Source organism: Myotis davidii, unplaced genomic scaffold (assembly GCF_000327345.1).
Source record: "Myotis davidii unplaced genomic scaffold, ASM32734v1 scaffold924, whole genome shotgun sequence".
Taxonomy (NCBI): Eukaryota; Metazoa; Chordata; class Mammalia; order Chiroptera; family Vespertilionidae; genus Myotis; species Myotis davidii.
The window spans coordinates 86,580-102,097 of NW_006294764.1; the positions used below are offsets into that span (position 1 = coordinate 86,580).

The 15,518-nt window shown below is 39.8% G+C and overlaps 1 protein-coding gene across 3 annotated transcripts in view; it reads left to right on the forward strand.

Moving 5' to 3' along the window:
- Positions 1 to 15,518, forward strand: part of PIK3R3 (phosphoinositide-3-kinase regulatory subunit 3) — an 86,360-nt gene that overhangs the window by 54,939 nt on the left and 15,903 nt on the right. For all 3 annotated transcript variants that reach the window (XM_015567509.1, XM_006769223.2, XM_015567510.1), the window contains 4 exons: positions 280 to 460; positions 1,109 to 1,234; positions 8,785 to 8,927; positions 11,901 to 12,077. In XM_015567509.1, the coding sequence (XP_015422995.1) occupies positions 280 to 460; positions 1,109 to 1,234; positions 8,785 to 8,927; positions 11,901 to 12,077 (627 nt within the window). The remainder of the gene's footprint in view (positions 1 to 279; positions 461 to 1,108; positions 1,235 to 8,784; positions 8,928 to 11,900; positions 12,078 to 15,518) is intronic.

The window sequence follows — 15,518 nt, forward strand, 5'->3', positions numbered from 1 at the left end:
ATTTTTGCCATTTATTGATACTGACTGCGGTTTAGGTATATTAACCTTTAATAAGCAAGATATTTATAGATAAAAGAAATAGTTGTAAAAATAATATGATATTGCATATACTTTTGCACACATACTTGTATATGCCTTTTCACCTGTTCTAGCCTCAGCATAATAAAACTTGTTTATTATGTGACATCAAGCTTTCATATCTTTATATGAAAGTAGTAGTACTTCAGTAGAATTTTTTTTTTTTGGCAAAATCTACAGTTGTTATCTTGTTGTTTACAGGAAAGGAGGCAATAATAAGTTAATAAAAATCTACCACCGAGACGGGAAATACGGCTTTTCTGACCCTCTGACGTTTAATTCTGTGGTGGAGCTCGTTCACCACTATCATCATGAATCTCTTGCTCAATACAATCCCAAGCTCGATGTGAAGCTCATGTACCCAGTGTCCAAGTACCAGCAGGTATGATTCCACAAGTTCCTGAGAGCTATTCCTCACGTAATTACCTAACAGGGTTATTTGATTCTGACTTACCAGTTAAAAAAAGAAATCTAGTCATTTAAAATTTTCTACTGAAGATTTAAGAATTTTAGAACTCATTTTGTTGCAACTATGAATAGCTTGTTGCATGTATTTATTAACTTTATATAAAATACTTTTGTTGCCTGGCTGGTGAGCTCAGATGGTTGAGCATCAACCTATTAATCAGGAAGTCACGGTTCAGTGTCAGGGCATCTGCCCAGCTTGCAGGCTTGATCCCCAATAGGGGCATGCAAGAAGCAGCTGATCAATGATACTCTCTTATCATTTATGTTTACATTTCTCCCTCTTCCTTCCTCTCTGAAATAAATAAAAATATATTTAAAAAATTTTTGTTTATGTTTTCTATTTATACTTTTTTTTCTTAATTTTTAAAGTATTAAAAGTATTAACTATTTTGTTGTGATATAAGGCTGATCTTCATGTTAACAAAAGGATTTGGTGCTTTTGTATGCTTGATATTAATCCAGTGGTTTAAACTTACAGTAGAATTGCAATTTAAAAATAAATAGATGTAGAAATTAATGTGGAATTGTTGACATTCTTTACTTCTTTTGTTCACCTGCACAGGATCAGTTGGTAAAAGAAGATAACATTGATGCCGTAGGTAAAAAACTGCAGGAGTATCACTCTCAGTATCAGGAAAAGAGTAAAGAGTATGACAGGCTGTATGAAGAATATACCAGAACATCCCAGGTTAGTATGTTTTTGTTATTTAGGCCAGTAAGTATGCAACATTATACTTACATCAAATTTTCTTTAATTCACCTGATAATCTTTAGAGGTCTTAATATCTTAAATAGCCTTTTTGGGACTTTGATGATATAAATTCCTTTCCTATTCATAAATCACTTTTTTATTGGTTAAGGATATATTTTATGTCAGTTAGTGTTAACTAGAATAAGGTTTGACTGCTAGTGACAAAAAAATAAAATAACAAAGGCTTCAGATAGAAATTTAGTTTTCTTTTATGTATAGGCATTTCAGGGGTTTTATGGCAACTCCACAGTAATTGGGGCCTAGGTTTCTTCTGTCTTGATGCCTTGCTATCTGTGGAAGTTGGCTTATTCCAATATCAACCATAACCATATTCTAGCAATCAGGAAGGAAAAATAGGAACAAGAATAAAAGCAATGTTTCCTATTTTTAAAACTACTTGCTAGAAACACACACTGCTTCCACACTCTGCCCACAGGTTAGATGTAGCTGCAGATCACAACTCGCTGCAGGGGAGGTCTTCTATAACCGTTAGAAAGAATGTGGGAGGTTTGTATTGGTTTGGAGTGATTTCTAAGATATACTAAGTAAGAAATGAAAGCTATAAAAAATATATGTGGTATACTGTTATTTATGGTTAAAAAATTGTGTAGAGGGTGCTATATGTGTACATGTTCATATGTACTCTGATCAGAAACTGACACTGTATATCCTCTGGGTAAGATATTAAGACAGTGAGAGTCCTAACGCAGAAAACTTACTCTTTACTATATAACCTTTTATATTTTTGATATATTTTTTTCTGTTTGCATGTATTACCTTCTTAAACTATATAAAATGATCCTAGGTGGAATTCAGGAGATTTATTTTCTAATCCTGGTTATGCTAAAAATTGCTTTTATCCCTTGAGAGATTATGTGTTTCAGATCTCATCTGTAAGATGGAGGTAATGGCAACCCCAACTATATTTGAGTGAGTGAGTGTGGGAGAGAGAGATAGGTAATCTGGTTACAAAGGTCAGTGTAACCATCCAAAAAAACACTTATTGAACACCTCGTCTAGGCATGATACTATGCTTGACTCCAGAAACACAGAGGGAGAGAGATGAGGCCCTAGTCTTCAAAAGTTTGAAGTACTCTGACAATATTTGTTAAACACAATCTGTATTAGTCCAAATGTTAAATTTTAATTCCTTTCCTCTGCATTAAACAAAGCAGTGATGGATTTTACTATATACAAACAACACACACTATGTTTAATCTCACAAAGAATATTGAGTAAAAGATGCAAAAGAATACATATAATACACATCTGTTCATATAATGGACAAAACCAGACAGATGTTAACTTTTTTATTTTGGATGGGAACATAAAGTGATAAAATTATGAAGAATCACAAAGAATCATCATAAAGGATAGTATTATCACCAAGGCAGGGGAGATGGACTGGGAAGAAGAGAGTTGTGATTGGAAAGGATGCACGGAATTTCTGGGGGTGCTGGTAGTGGATGTTTATCCTTCATAATAAAATCCTAGGTGGTGTCATGTGTGACGTCATCACAAGATGGCCAACATAACATGGCCATGACAAGATGGCTGGCAGGGGAGGGTAGTTGTGGGCGATCAGGCCATCAGGGAAAGGCAGTTGGGGGCAACCAGGCTGGCAGGGGGGAGGGCAGTTAGGCGTCAATCAGGCCAGCATGGAGTGGTTAGGGGGCGAACAGGTTGGCAGGCAGAGGCGGTTAGGGGCAATCAGGTAGGAAGGCAGGCGAGTGGTTAGGAGCTAGCAGTCCCAGATTGTGAGAGGGATGTTCGATTGCCAGTTTAGGCCAGACCCCACAAGGATCGGGCTTAAATCGGCAGTTGGACATCCTCCATGTGGCCCCAGATTGGAGAGGGTGCAGGCTAGGCTGAGGGACACCCCCGCATGCACGAATTTTGTGCACCAGGCCTCTAGTTTTATAATAATTTGTTAAGCTGTGCATTTGTTTTATGCACTTATGTCGTATCTCCCACTAAAAATGATAAACATTAAAAACAAATGGCTGGCCTGGCTGGTATTGCTCAGTGGTTGAGCATTGTCCTATGAACCAGAAGGTCACAGTTCGATTCCCAGTCAGGGCACATACCCAAATTTCAGGCTCAGTCCCAGTGCGGATGTGCAGGAGGCAGCTGATCCATGATTCTTTCTCATCATTGATGTTTCTATCTCTCTTCCTCTCTTTTCCTCTATGAAATCAATAAAAAATAAATATTTTAAAAGGCACATGGCTGCCCTAGCCAGTTTGGGTAGAGCATTGGCCTGTGGACCAAAGGGTCCTGGATTCGATTCCGGTCAAGGGCATGTACCTTGGTTGCAGGCTCCTCCCTGGCCTGGGCCCTGGTTGGGGCGCATGCAATTGATGTGTTTCTCTCACATCAATGTTTCTCTCTATCTTTCCCTCTCTCTTCCACTCTCCCTAAAAATCAATGAAAAAATATCTTCAGGTGAGGATTAACAAAAAAATAATAATAAAAAATAAAAAGGCACATAGCTGTATACAGAACCAATATGAATATTTTTATAGATCAGAGGTGGAACAGGCATCCATAATAATAACCATAAATGGAACTTTCAGATTTGGAAATAAGTAGAGGTCACTGAGATTTGGACCTCCCTGGTTTTTTCCTTCTCAGTCTTTGCTGATTTCTTTGCTCATTTCTCTTCTTTGATCTTCGTCGTCTGCTCTCGCTGGCTTGGGCGCTCACTCCCTCTCCCTTCCTCCCTCTCACTCTCTCGCGCTCTCCCCCCACCTCTCCAGATTTATTCCAACTTTTTTTTTTTGAGAGAGAGTGAGAGAGGGGCATTGATTTGTTGTTCCATGTATTTATGCTTCATTGGTTGTTTCTTGTATGTGCCTGATCTGGGATCGAACCTGCAACCTTGGCTTATCGAGACAGTTCTCTAACCATCTGAGCTACCGGGCCAGGTTGTCTTCTCTTTTCTAGTTACTTATTTACTCTCTGGTAGTTTCAAACCATCTCATGGTTTTACATACCATTATATGCTAGTAACTCCCAAACATCTTTCCAGCCTTCCTTTTCCACTCTGCTTTCTTTTTTCCATAATGCTTCTTACCTTCTAACATACGATGTACTTTACTTACTTACCGTATCTGTTATTTATTGTCCGCATAATCCCCTAAACTATAAGTTCCAGGAAAGCAGAAATCTTTAAGCCTGTTCACTTATGTATCCCAAATACTTCTAAATTCTCTTAGCTCTAGACTCATTCATCCAGCTGCCTAATGAACAGCTTCACTTGGATGTTTAGTAGATATCTCAGATTTGACATGTCCAAAATTGAACCCTGATATTTCACCTCAATACTGTTCTACCCTTTGCCTTGCCCATTTCAGTTGAGAGCAATCATATCCTCAAGATCTTTCAGGCCAAGATCCTTGAAGTCATTCTAGTAGACTCTTTCTATTATACCTTGTATCCAGTCGATCAGGAATTCCTGTTGACTTTACCTTTAGAATATACCCAGAATTCAACCCCTTCTTGCCACATTCATTGCTAATACCTTGATCTAAGCCACTGTCATTTCTTGCTTTGATTTAGCACAGAAACCTCCTGTCCTTTCCTTATCCATGTTCCCCTTCCCCTAATCAATTCTCGACATAGCAGCTAGGTGATACTTGTAAAACGTAGGTAAGATCACAGCACTCCTTTGTTTAAGAACCAGCTCTGGTTCCACATTTTACACAGACTGAAAGCCAGAGTTGTTTTTGTAATGGCCATTATGATCTGTGCCCCTGTTCCTCCTGGACCTCATTTCTTAAACTCTCTTTGCTGTGCCCCAGCCACACTAGCCTCCTTGCTGTTCCTTGAATATACTAGACCTGCTTCCCACCTTTGTGTTTTGCACTGGCTATTTCCTTGCCTGAAACACATCCTCTGGCCTCAGACAGTCACCTGTCTAACCCCCTCACCTCTTTCAAGTCTTTGCTCAAATGTTGTTATCAAATAAGGCCTACCTGACAACTTTATTTAAAATTGCAACTTTCCAACCTTCCTTTTCCACTCTGCTTTCCCCCCCCCCGTAATGCTTCTTACCTTCTAACAAACTATGTACTTTACTTACTTACCGTATCTGTTACTTATTGTCTGTATAATTCCCTACTATAAATTCCAGGAAAGCAGAAATCTTTAAGCTTGTTCACTTATGTATCCTGAACACTTCAAATAATGCCTGGCATATAGTTATTGTTTTATTTGTTGAATGAGTCTATGCAAGATAATGAACCCAGAGCCTCCATATTTAGTCAGGGCATGGGTCAGACTAATGGTGTGAAGTGGAGTCTAGTGTAGGACTAAGCCCCCTGTGAATAGAAGCTATAAAAAATGGCCACTGTTGCATGTGGCTTTGGCTTGTATAGAGCTGCACTTCTCCTTTCTTTTCTTTTAAAAAATGCAGTTTTATTGATTTCAGAGAGAGGAAGGGAGAGGGAGAGAGAGATAGAAGCATCCATGATGAGAGAATCATGGATCGGCTGCCCGTTGCACCTCTCCTTTCTGACATGGCTGGAGAAAGCTCCACATGCTGTGAACATGCTTTGTAATAGTGGGGATTTCACAGCATATTATGAGTTCGAAGCAACTGATATGAGACCAGGTTCTGAACTTGGAATCCCTGGTTGGAGAGCTGGGTTTGGGGGGCAGATGGAGGCAACCAAATGCCACTAGTAGGTCGAAACTAGAAGAGGGCTAAATTTCTCTATGTGAGAATTCAGAGCAGGACTTGAAATGGGCTGAGCCCAGAAAGCTATGGAGCTTAAAGCCTTGGGAGGTGAGTGAAGAGAGCGAGGATCCAGTAATTAGTGGTACAGGAGATGGGCTGGGACAATAAGTGTTAAACGGAGATTAAATAATTGACCTCCTCTGTTTATAAGTGTTGTAGTGTTCATAAGTATTGTAGAATACTTGTGTTGTGTCTTTATAAGTTTTATAGACTTCCTCTATATTTCTATGAAATCTTAGATAAAATGTAGGTTGCTGTGATATAAGTGAATTCTTCCCAGAGAATGGGAAAGAGATGGTGTTGGTTGGCACAGGGTGAGAATTGACTACAGGTGAGGCTATTTAACATCTGGATTACATATAATTAGGAGGAAAAGTGATTGGACTTAGTGATAGATTGGGATAAGGGACAGGAATTTGGCCATGAGATCATTGGTGACCTTGGAAGAGCAGTCTCTGTGGAATGGTGAGTACAGAAGCTAAAATAGAGTGAGTTGGATTGTGAATGAGAGATGAAGAAAGAGACAGCCATATAGACAACTCTTTCAAGAAGTTTAACTGTGACTGGGTGAGGATTTAGGTTAGGGATTTTATTTTTCCAGAGTGGTGTCACTAGAACTTGTTTGTATGTTGATGAGAAGGAACCATTAGATGGGGAGAGTTAATGATGTAAGAGGGGCTGGCTGATATAATGGATGGAAGTACCTGAGAAGGAAGAGAAGGTGAGCCCCAGAGCACAGGTAGATAAAGGGAGGAGGAAGAAGGAAGGGGTGTAGATCCAGGTAGGTTTATAGTTTTGGTAGTAGGTATAGTGACATTGTTTACAGGGGAGCTGCTGCTTGGACAGTGATGTCAAATACTTTCCCGTTTGCTGCCCTATTTACCAACACATATACCAGTGTTAGTAAAGTCTATATTATTGGTGTTTTCTTTGAAAATACAGGGCCAGAGCTTTGTAAGTATTTTCTAACTTTGCAAGGGTGCCAGTACCCTTTACTATAATTTCAGAGTGCAGAATTTGTAGCTAAATATTTAGATGTGGGCATTTTAATAAGTTTGCAATTCTATTTGAGATAGGTATAATATTACCTCAATTATATGGGACATCATAAAGTTTTGAGCTTCCCTCATCAACCTTTGTTCCAACCCTACTGAGCAGTTGCTTATCCCTGAACATCTAATATTTCATGTACATGCCATGCCATCTGTGTGCGATGCTGCATTTCCCCCCACCCCAGTTCTTTAAGAACTAGCTCAAATGCTGTCTTCTTCATGAAGCCTCTGTAAAGCAATAAGTAACTAATTTATCCCACTTGATTTCCCTACCACGACATGAAACAGAACCTATTAGAGTTCAGAAATCTATTTCACCTGTGTAGTTCAAATCCTGAAAGGTAGGCTCCATGTTTTATGAATCTCTTTATCACCAGATGGTACTTCCTGTATAGTGGATTTTCAATAATCATTTGTTGAAATTAATCAATGCTGGATAGTTGAGGAATTATCTTGTAAGCACCAAACCTTTAAAAATTATAAACATTGAGGATAGTAATCTTTCTAGACCTTTATACATATTTCTTGACTTTCTAAAGTAAATAGAATAAAGTCTAATCCTCTTTGAAGGTTTTAGGGGAATCATGAGTCAGATGCTAAAGTCTACAAACACCCTCAGACGTCTTACCCTGGTGCCGAATGGGCTTTTGTTTTATGGCGTTTTCATTTTACATCTTAGTCTGCATCTGATTTTTGCAGCTATTCTCCCCTTTTTCATTTTCTGCTTTAGTCAGATGAATTTACTGTTGATTCTGTTGTGAAAACTACATGCTTTAGAAACTAAAGCAAGAATAAATAGACTCTGGCCCTAGCTGGTTAGGCTCAGTGGATAGAGTGTCGGCCTGCCGACTGAAGGGTCCTGGGTTCGATTCCGGTCAAGGGCACATGCCCAGGGTTGAGGGCTCGATCCCCAGGAGGGGGTGTGCAGGAGCTAGCCAATCAATGATCCTCTCTCATCGTTGATGTTTCTATCTCTCTTCCCCTCTTCCTTCCTTTCTGAAATCAATAAAATATATATTTTTAAAAAAATCTTTTTTTAAAAAAAATAGACTCTGTAGGGCTCTTCTGGAGATAAGTCTTTGCATGTTGCATGGACTCCTCTGCTGTATCCATTCACCCCTTTAGCACCTTTTGGCGGTCAGCACTACAATAGGTGCAAAGGCAGGTCTGTCTTTATCCTTGTCTTCAGTGTGTCAAGGGGTTGATCCCTCTTAGCAACTTAGGTCTTTCCGTGGTTCTCAGCTATACTTTTTCTTTGATTTTAGGGTTTGAATGATTCATTTTGCATATAAATAATAAGGGTAAGAGTTAAATAAAGGGTCTTATTTTAGCCAGGCGATTTTCAACTGTTGTCCCACAAGAATTTTTAAAACATGCAATACCTGACTATTTCGTCAGGGGTACTGACCTCTTTTCCCTTAGTTTGTCAAATAAAAAAATGACACTAGCCAACATAACAATAGCCGTTGGATGTGAATGAATCAAAATTATACCTGTTTTTTGGTCAGATTGGCAAAGAATATATTTTTTGGTGTGCTGCAGAATTTTAGTAATCAGTTTATGTGTGCCATGAGATGAAAAACGTAGAAAATTGCTGGTTTAGCTTTCTGAATTCAGTCTTACATGGAACTGTAAAAAAGTTCCAAAAAAATAAAGATAATAAAGTATATAGCTCTTCTTTTTTTCTCCTATAGGAAATACAGATGAAACGGACGGCAATTGAAGCTTTTAATGAAACAATTAAAATTTTTGAAGAGCAGTGTCACACACAAGAACAGTATCGCAAAGAATATATTGAGCGATTTCGCAGAGAGGGGAATGAAAAGGAAATTGAACGGTAACTCTACCTAATTACCTCCAAGTACATCAGTGAGACAAGATGTCTTTTCTTCCCCAGTAATCTCTGTCGTGTTTGCTTTTACCCCTCAAACTTCACAGTCCTTTCATATGGAAGTACTTGCTGTTCCAACCAGTGACACCAAACTGAACCTCCTCTCTTCTGCATTCTTTCTCCTCCTCCTAAATATTAGCTCTTGCTCACCCTTTAGGACTCAGCTTAGACATGATTTTTTCTAGAAAATTTTTTCTAATTCCCTAGACTGGTTTGGGGTCTTTTGTCCCTATACCTATAGTATCTGCTCCTGACCCCTACTGTAACATTTACTGAATGTCCCACTTACGAAACTGCAAGCTTGTTGGAAGTAGGGATGTTGGCTTATTTTCCTGATAGTTATAGCACCTGTTATGGTGTGGAGAGTACATACTGGTGCTCACTGAATATTTGTTGAACTGAAAACCAGTAGCAGCAGTCTGAGAATAAATTGGAGGTGGAACAAGACCGTGGCAGGTTGAGCAGCTGGCTGACTGTTGCAAGTGGCTGTGGTCTTATGTCGTCAGGTTAAAAGATGGCGAGGGCCTGAACCAGAGCAATGGCAGGAAAGGAGTTGGAGTTAATGGACATGTTGAGGACCTGAGGCTTGACCAGGAATGAGAGGTGTGGGATAAGTCAAAGTTTACTCCTATTGACGAGGGGATGGTGTTATCCACAAAATACAGACAGTCCTCAGGTTACATCGGACTCAACGTACATCGTTTTGTGGTTACGTCGCTATCTACCATTTATTTATAAAAAAATGTTCTGTAATTTCAATGTATGTACATATGTGCTTTATGGTTTTTATTATTTATTTACTACAAGTAAAGGTCAGGAATTGTTATCTTTCTTTTAAATTTTTTTTACTGTTTCACTTCATTACTGCTGTGTATGTGCTCCATGTAAGTGACGTAGGTGCTTATGTAGGTGGGTTCTGACTTACGGCAAAAATCGCATTACGTCGTGCCATAGGAACGGATCTCCGATGTAACCCGAGGACCTACTGTAGAGAGTATGAGGAGAGTTTGGGGTTAGAACCAATGAGTTTGAGGTTCCTTTGAGAACCCAATGGAGTTGTCTGAAAGACTGTTGGATTTGGAACTCAGGGTACAGGAAGGATTTGGGAGGCATAAGTGTGTAGGTGATGGTAGATGGTAAGAATGAGATTACACAGGGAGAATGAGCAGTATGAGAACTATTGGATCTGGCAACCAAAGGATATTGTAAGCTTTTATCAAAGCAAATTTAGTGGAATATTGGAAGACTGAGCCAGAAAACAGTGGTTTGAGGAGTGAAGAAGTGGATAATAAATAAAAATGAATCCTATTCATTGAGTACCGCTATGTACTCTCCGCATCGGAACAGGTGCTGTAACAATCAGAAAAATAAGCCAAGAAAAAAGCAAAATTATTTCTCATGTTAGCACCAAAGTGTTAGTGAACTTATTTGTGCAAAAGAATAGGGCTGAGTGGTGTGAGGCAGTATAGCCTAATGTTAAAACCATGGGCTTGGATTTTGTGTTGAATATTTACTAACTATGTGATTTTGGGTTAGTTACTTAATTCTTAGGGCCTGTTTCCTCCTCCATAAACTGTGGATAATATCTTGTTGAAATGCCATGAGAATTAAGACACACACACACACACACACACACAGTAATGATGCAGAAAGGCATGTCTGTGTGTGTGAGTGTATCTTGGCATTTGCAGTCAATAGCAATTATTAATAATGAAGAAATAGAAAATATTTTTTAGTTCAGTGCAATGGGAGGTAAAGTAACATGATGACATCTTAATAGTAATATAAAACCACATATTGAATGATGAGTAGTGTGGACAATTGTGCCTTAAAAGGATTCAGAGCACAACAAAACTTTGTGTGCTGGAAAAGATGATAGCCACCACCTACTGTGCTAGGCATTGTTAAGTCCTTTTACATGTATTATCACATTTAATTTACACAGTAACCCAATGAAGTAGGTACTATTGAAGTACCCATTTTAAACAGAAGAGGAAATAAAGGTTCAGAGAATTTAAATAACTTGCCCATAGCCACACAGTAAGTGATAGGCCAGAGACTCATACTTAGGCAGGCTGACTGCATGGTCATTGCTCTTAACTGCTATTTTGTGTTATCTCTTTATATCATCCATATAGCTTTTCCGGTATTTGTTCAATCATGGCTCAATCCAAAGCCCAAACAAGGGCTTTCATACTCTTTGTCTTTTGTTGATTTTTTTATTTTTATTTTTAAAGAGAAGAAGGGAAAGGGAGAGAGAGAGATAGTAACATTGATGAGCGAGAACATCGATTGATTGGCTGCCTCCTGCAAGCCCCTCACTGTGGCTGGAGCCCACAACCCAGGCATGTGCCCTAACTGGGAATCGAACTGGCAACTTCTTGGTACATGTGTCTACGTTCAGTTACTGAGCCACACAGGCTGGGCCATACTCTGTCTTTTGGTTCCATTTTTCTTTGTGTTGGCTTCATCCTCAGGCATGCTTTCCCTATGAGAGTGCAGTATAGCAGCTGGGAGTCCTAGAATCAAATACATACTCATAATTTAGCAATCCAGATGGCAAAAAAAATCTCTATTTACAAGAGTAGCAAAGTCCTGGAATTGGCTCTCATTGAGTCAGTTTTGGTATTACTCCTATTCCTGAGCCAGTCACTAGCCTGAGGGTGTGGATAAGATGGAATGGAATACTTTTATTGGTCATGCTGGGTTGTGTGGATGTTCACCCATGAATCTAAGATGAGGGCAGGGAACCCATACTACAGGACCATCAAGGTGCTGTTACTAGAAGAGTGGGAATGGATATGGTCCAGGAAAAAACAGCAGATGTTGACCACACTTAAGATACTAGGCTCTGCTCCCACCATAGAATGCTTCTGCTTGATTCCTATTTTAGCCTTAATATGTCAAATACTTTCACAGAATTATGATGAATTATGACAAATTGAAATCCCGTCTGGGTGAGATTCATGATAGCAAAATGCGTCTAGAACAAGATTTGAAGAAACAAGCTTTGGACAACCGGGAAATAGATAAAAAAATGAACAGTATCAAACCTGATTTGATCCAGCTGCGCAAGATCCGAGATCAGCACCTTGTGTGAGTAGTGTGGGGGGGTGAGGGGCAGAGGGTACCTCGAGCACCGGATTTCTGCTGGCACCAGAAACGTTAGATTTAGAAGAAGAGATTTGTAATTGAGAAATGGCCAGTAAGAATGTAGGAAAGTATTCCTATTAGTAGTAGGGTTACCAGAGTTGACCTGCAGTCAATGTGTGGGAACAATATAGGACTCCACTCTGTACAGATGCCTTGGAAATCTCAGAGGGTGGCTGTGCCATGAGCAAAGTAATGTAGCTTAAAAAGTACAGAGAAACGTTTGCCCAAAACACACAAACCAGAATCTTTGGTTACATATTAGAACCACAGAAATGGAAATTGTCCTTCATGGGCACAGGCAAGGACACTAATAGTGCGGGCCAGTAGATAAGTATACAGAACAATCTATTAAAGAGTTTTTATATCTAAGAAATGAAATTCTGTATTTAAGTAATCGAAACGTGTTGATAGCAAGCATGAAAGATAATTTGATCTGAAGAGTGAAACCTAATTTTTTAATATTATGGAAAATGATACGATTTAGCTAGATATAGGAATATTATTTAAATATAGATTGAAAGATATATTATCAGAACAAATTGTGTGGATTAGATTTTTAGGACAAATGACTACTTCAAAGAGAAAAGCTGTGAGAAAAGAGAATATATTAAGTTTAGTTTTAGGAAATGAATGGACTGTTATGAAATATGTTTATGGGTTTCATGCATGTAAAACAACTCAATTCAAATTCCTGGCAGAAGGCATCTGTGTGTTTTCCATAGGTATCAGGCTTTTTTTGTGTGAGAAAGGAAGAAGGGATAAAATACAAGCTTAGAAGCTGGAACAGTACTGTTGAGTTTCAGTAGAGGAAAATTTTATTTATTTATTTTATTTTAAAATCTTTATTGTTTTTTTTTCAATCTTTATTGTTGAAAGTATTACATATGTCTCCCTTTTTCTCCCATTGACCCCTTCTAGTCCTCCCCCGCCCCAGGCCTTCACCACCCTATTGTCTGTGTCCATGGGTTATGCATATCTGTATACAGGTTTTTTGGTTGATCTCTTCCCACCTACCCGTCCACCATGCCTTCCCTCTGAGATGAGACAGACTGCTTCATACATCTGTGTATCTGGATTTAGTAGGGAAAAATTTAAGGTGATTGTTTTAGGGGCAAACAATTACAAGCACACTGTGCCGAGTAGTTTTTAATAACACTCCTCTCTAGAGACCATTTCAATTTGCTATCACATGTACAGAGCATACAGAAGAGCTTTGGAAACAAGGCAAGAAGATGCCCTTATCTAAAATCAGGGTGTGTCTGCTCTTGGAATACTTACATGGTTCTGGTCACATAATGAAGCTGAAAAAATGCTCAGGAAGTCGTTGCCATGAACCAAAGGAATGAGTGGAAGCACTTCTTTGGCCTGGAAAGCAATGAGATACTAAGAAACACACCATCCAAATGGGCACGAATAAGTGAGGCAACTGGACCTTAAAAGTTCCTTTAATGGGATAAATAAACCAAATATAAAAGAGAGCTTAGACAACACCATGGATGATAAGCCATGACCTGCTAGTAAAGATAGTTAGGATGTTTAGGGAGACACAGACAACCCTTCTCTCTCTTGGAAGGATTGCTTCAGGTAGGATAGTCCAGTGTTCCACAGTCCATACTTTGATGTTTCTAGCAAAGACAATACTAGGTGTGGTGGACTGGATGTGTTCCAGGGCTGAAATTGTGTAGTCAGTGCTGAAGAGGAGACTCGTAAAAGGAATTTGGTTGTTTATTTGTAATTCGTTTTCACGAGGAACTAGTTTTCATGATTACCATTTACTTTCCTTGGTATTCATAAACCTAAATTCATAAATTCAAAATAAAGACTAACTTACCATAACAATACAGGTGCATTAATGATGAGTTTTGAGTAATATGTATTAGGGAAGTTTACAGCTAAAGAGTTCTGTGGAGGGGTGGTATGTTTTGTTATATTTTAAAACAATTTTTTTTAAAATATATATTTTATTGAATTTTTTACAGAGTGGAAGGGAAAGGATAGAGAGTTAGAAGCATCAATGAGAGAGAAACATCGATCAGCTGCCTCCTGCACGCCCCCCACTGGGGATATGCCCGCAACCAAGGTACATGCCCTTGACTGGGATCGAACCCGGGACCCTTCAGTCCACAGGTCGATGCTCTCTCCGCTGAGCCAAACCGGTCAGGGCTATTTTAAAACAATTTTATTGAGATATAGTTTACATCCCATACAATCCACCCATTTCAAAATATATAATGCAATATTTCTATCATATTCATAGATAAGTGCAAGCATCACCATAATCAATTTTAGAACATACTCATTATGCCAAAAAGAAACCATGTATCCTTAACCTTTCATCCCCCTATCGCCCTATTCCCTCCAGCCCTAAACAAACACTAATCCATTTTCATGGCAGAGAATGTCATCATGAAGTACTGCCAGGAAATGAGTGGAGCAAAAGTCCCTTGTCCCCCATCACTGCCAAATTGGGTGCTTCCTCTGCCCCTAACCATTGGGTCCTGTCATCTGGTTAAATACTGCTGTTCCAGAAAATTCAGAGGTGCTCTTCACAGTGCTCTCCTTATTGGCCACCAACAGACTCTGCATCTTAAAACCTCCTGCCCACCATCCAGGGTTCCTTGTACATGGGGCACCCTTTTCTTTTGCCCATCTTGTAATATAGCCAGGCTCTAGGGAAGCATGAATTTCCCTCCAGGACTTCTGCTTCAGCTTCAAAGTATTTTTTTTGGTATTACCTTCTCTCAGGGACTGCCTAGTTTAGTCCTCTTCCTTGGACTGAAACACAAGCACTTTTTCTATTAGGGGTGGTAGTTGGGTTGTAAGGCTAATTAGACCTTTAGAAAGGATACTGTATATACTCTAGTGGCCCAGTGCACGGATTCGTGCACATTGGAAGAAAATTAATTAGAATTCCTGGGGAAGTGCCGCTTGAAGGGCCTCTGGGGAGTGAATGGAAAAAAAAGAAAAAGAAAGAAAACTCGTGCTCGGGCCTTCTGGCTTGCTGCACTGGCTCTGGCACAGGGACTAATGCAGGCGGTCCTGGGTGGAGGCCAGCAGCGGAGTGAGGGGGGTTGGTTAAGGTGGGGCGTGTCTGACCAGACATGCCCTGGAGCCAACCTCCCATGGTCCCTCCCCAGCGGGCTGCTCCTGCCATGGCTCAGGGCGGCTGTGGAGTAAGCAGGGTCCCTCCGGCAGGTGGGGTCCCTGAGCCTGACCTGCAGGAATTGGGCTGAAACTGGCTCTCCGACATCTCCTGAGGAGTCCTGGAATGCAAGAGGGAACTCTGCAAAGTTGCTGTCGTACATGGTGTGGAACGCAAATGCAAGTGTGCAGGAAACCAGATTCAGTGCTGATAGTGCCCCAGCAACAACATAACCCACAGCG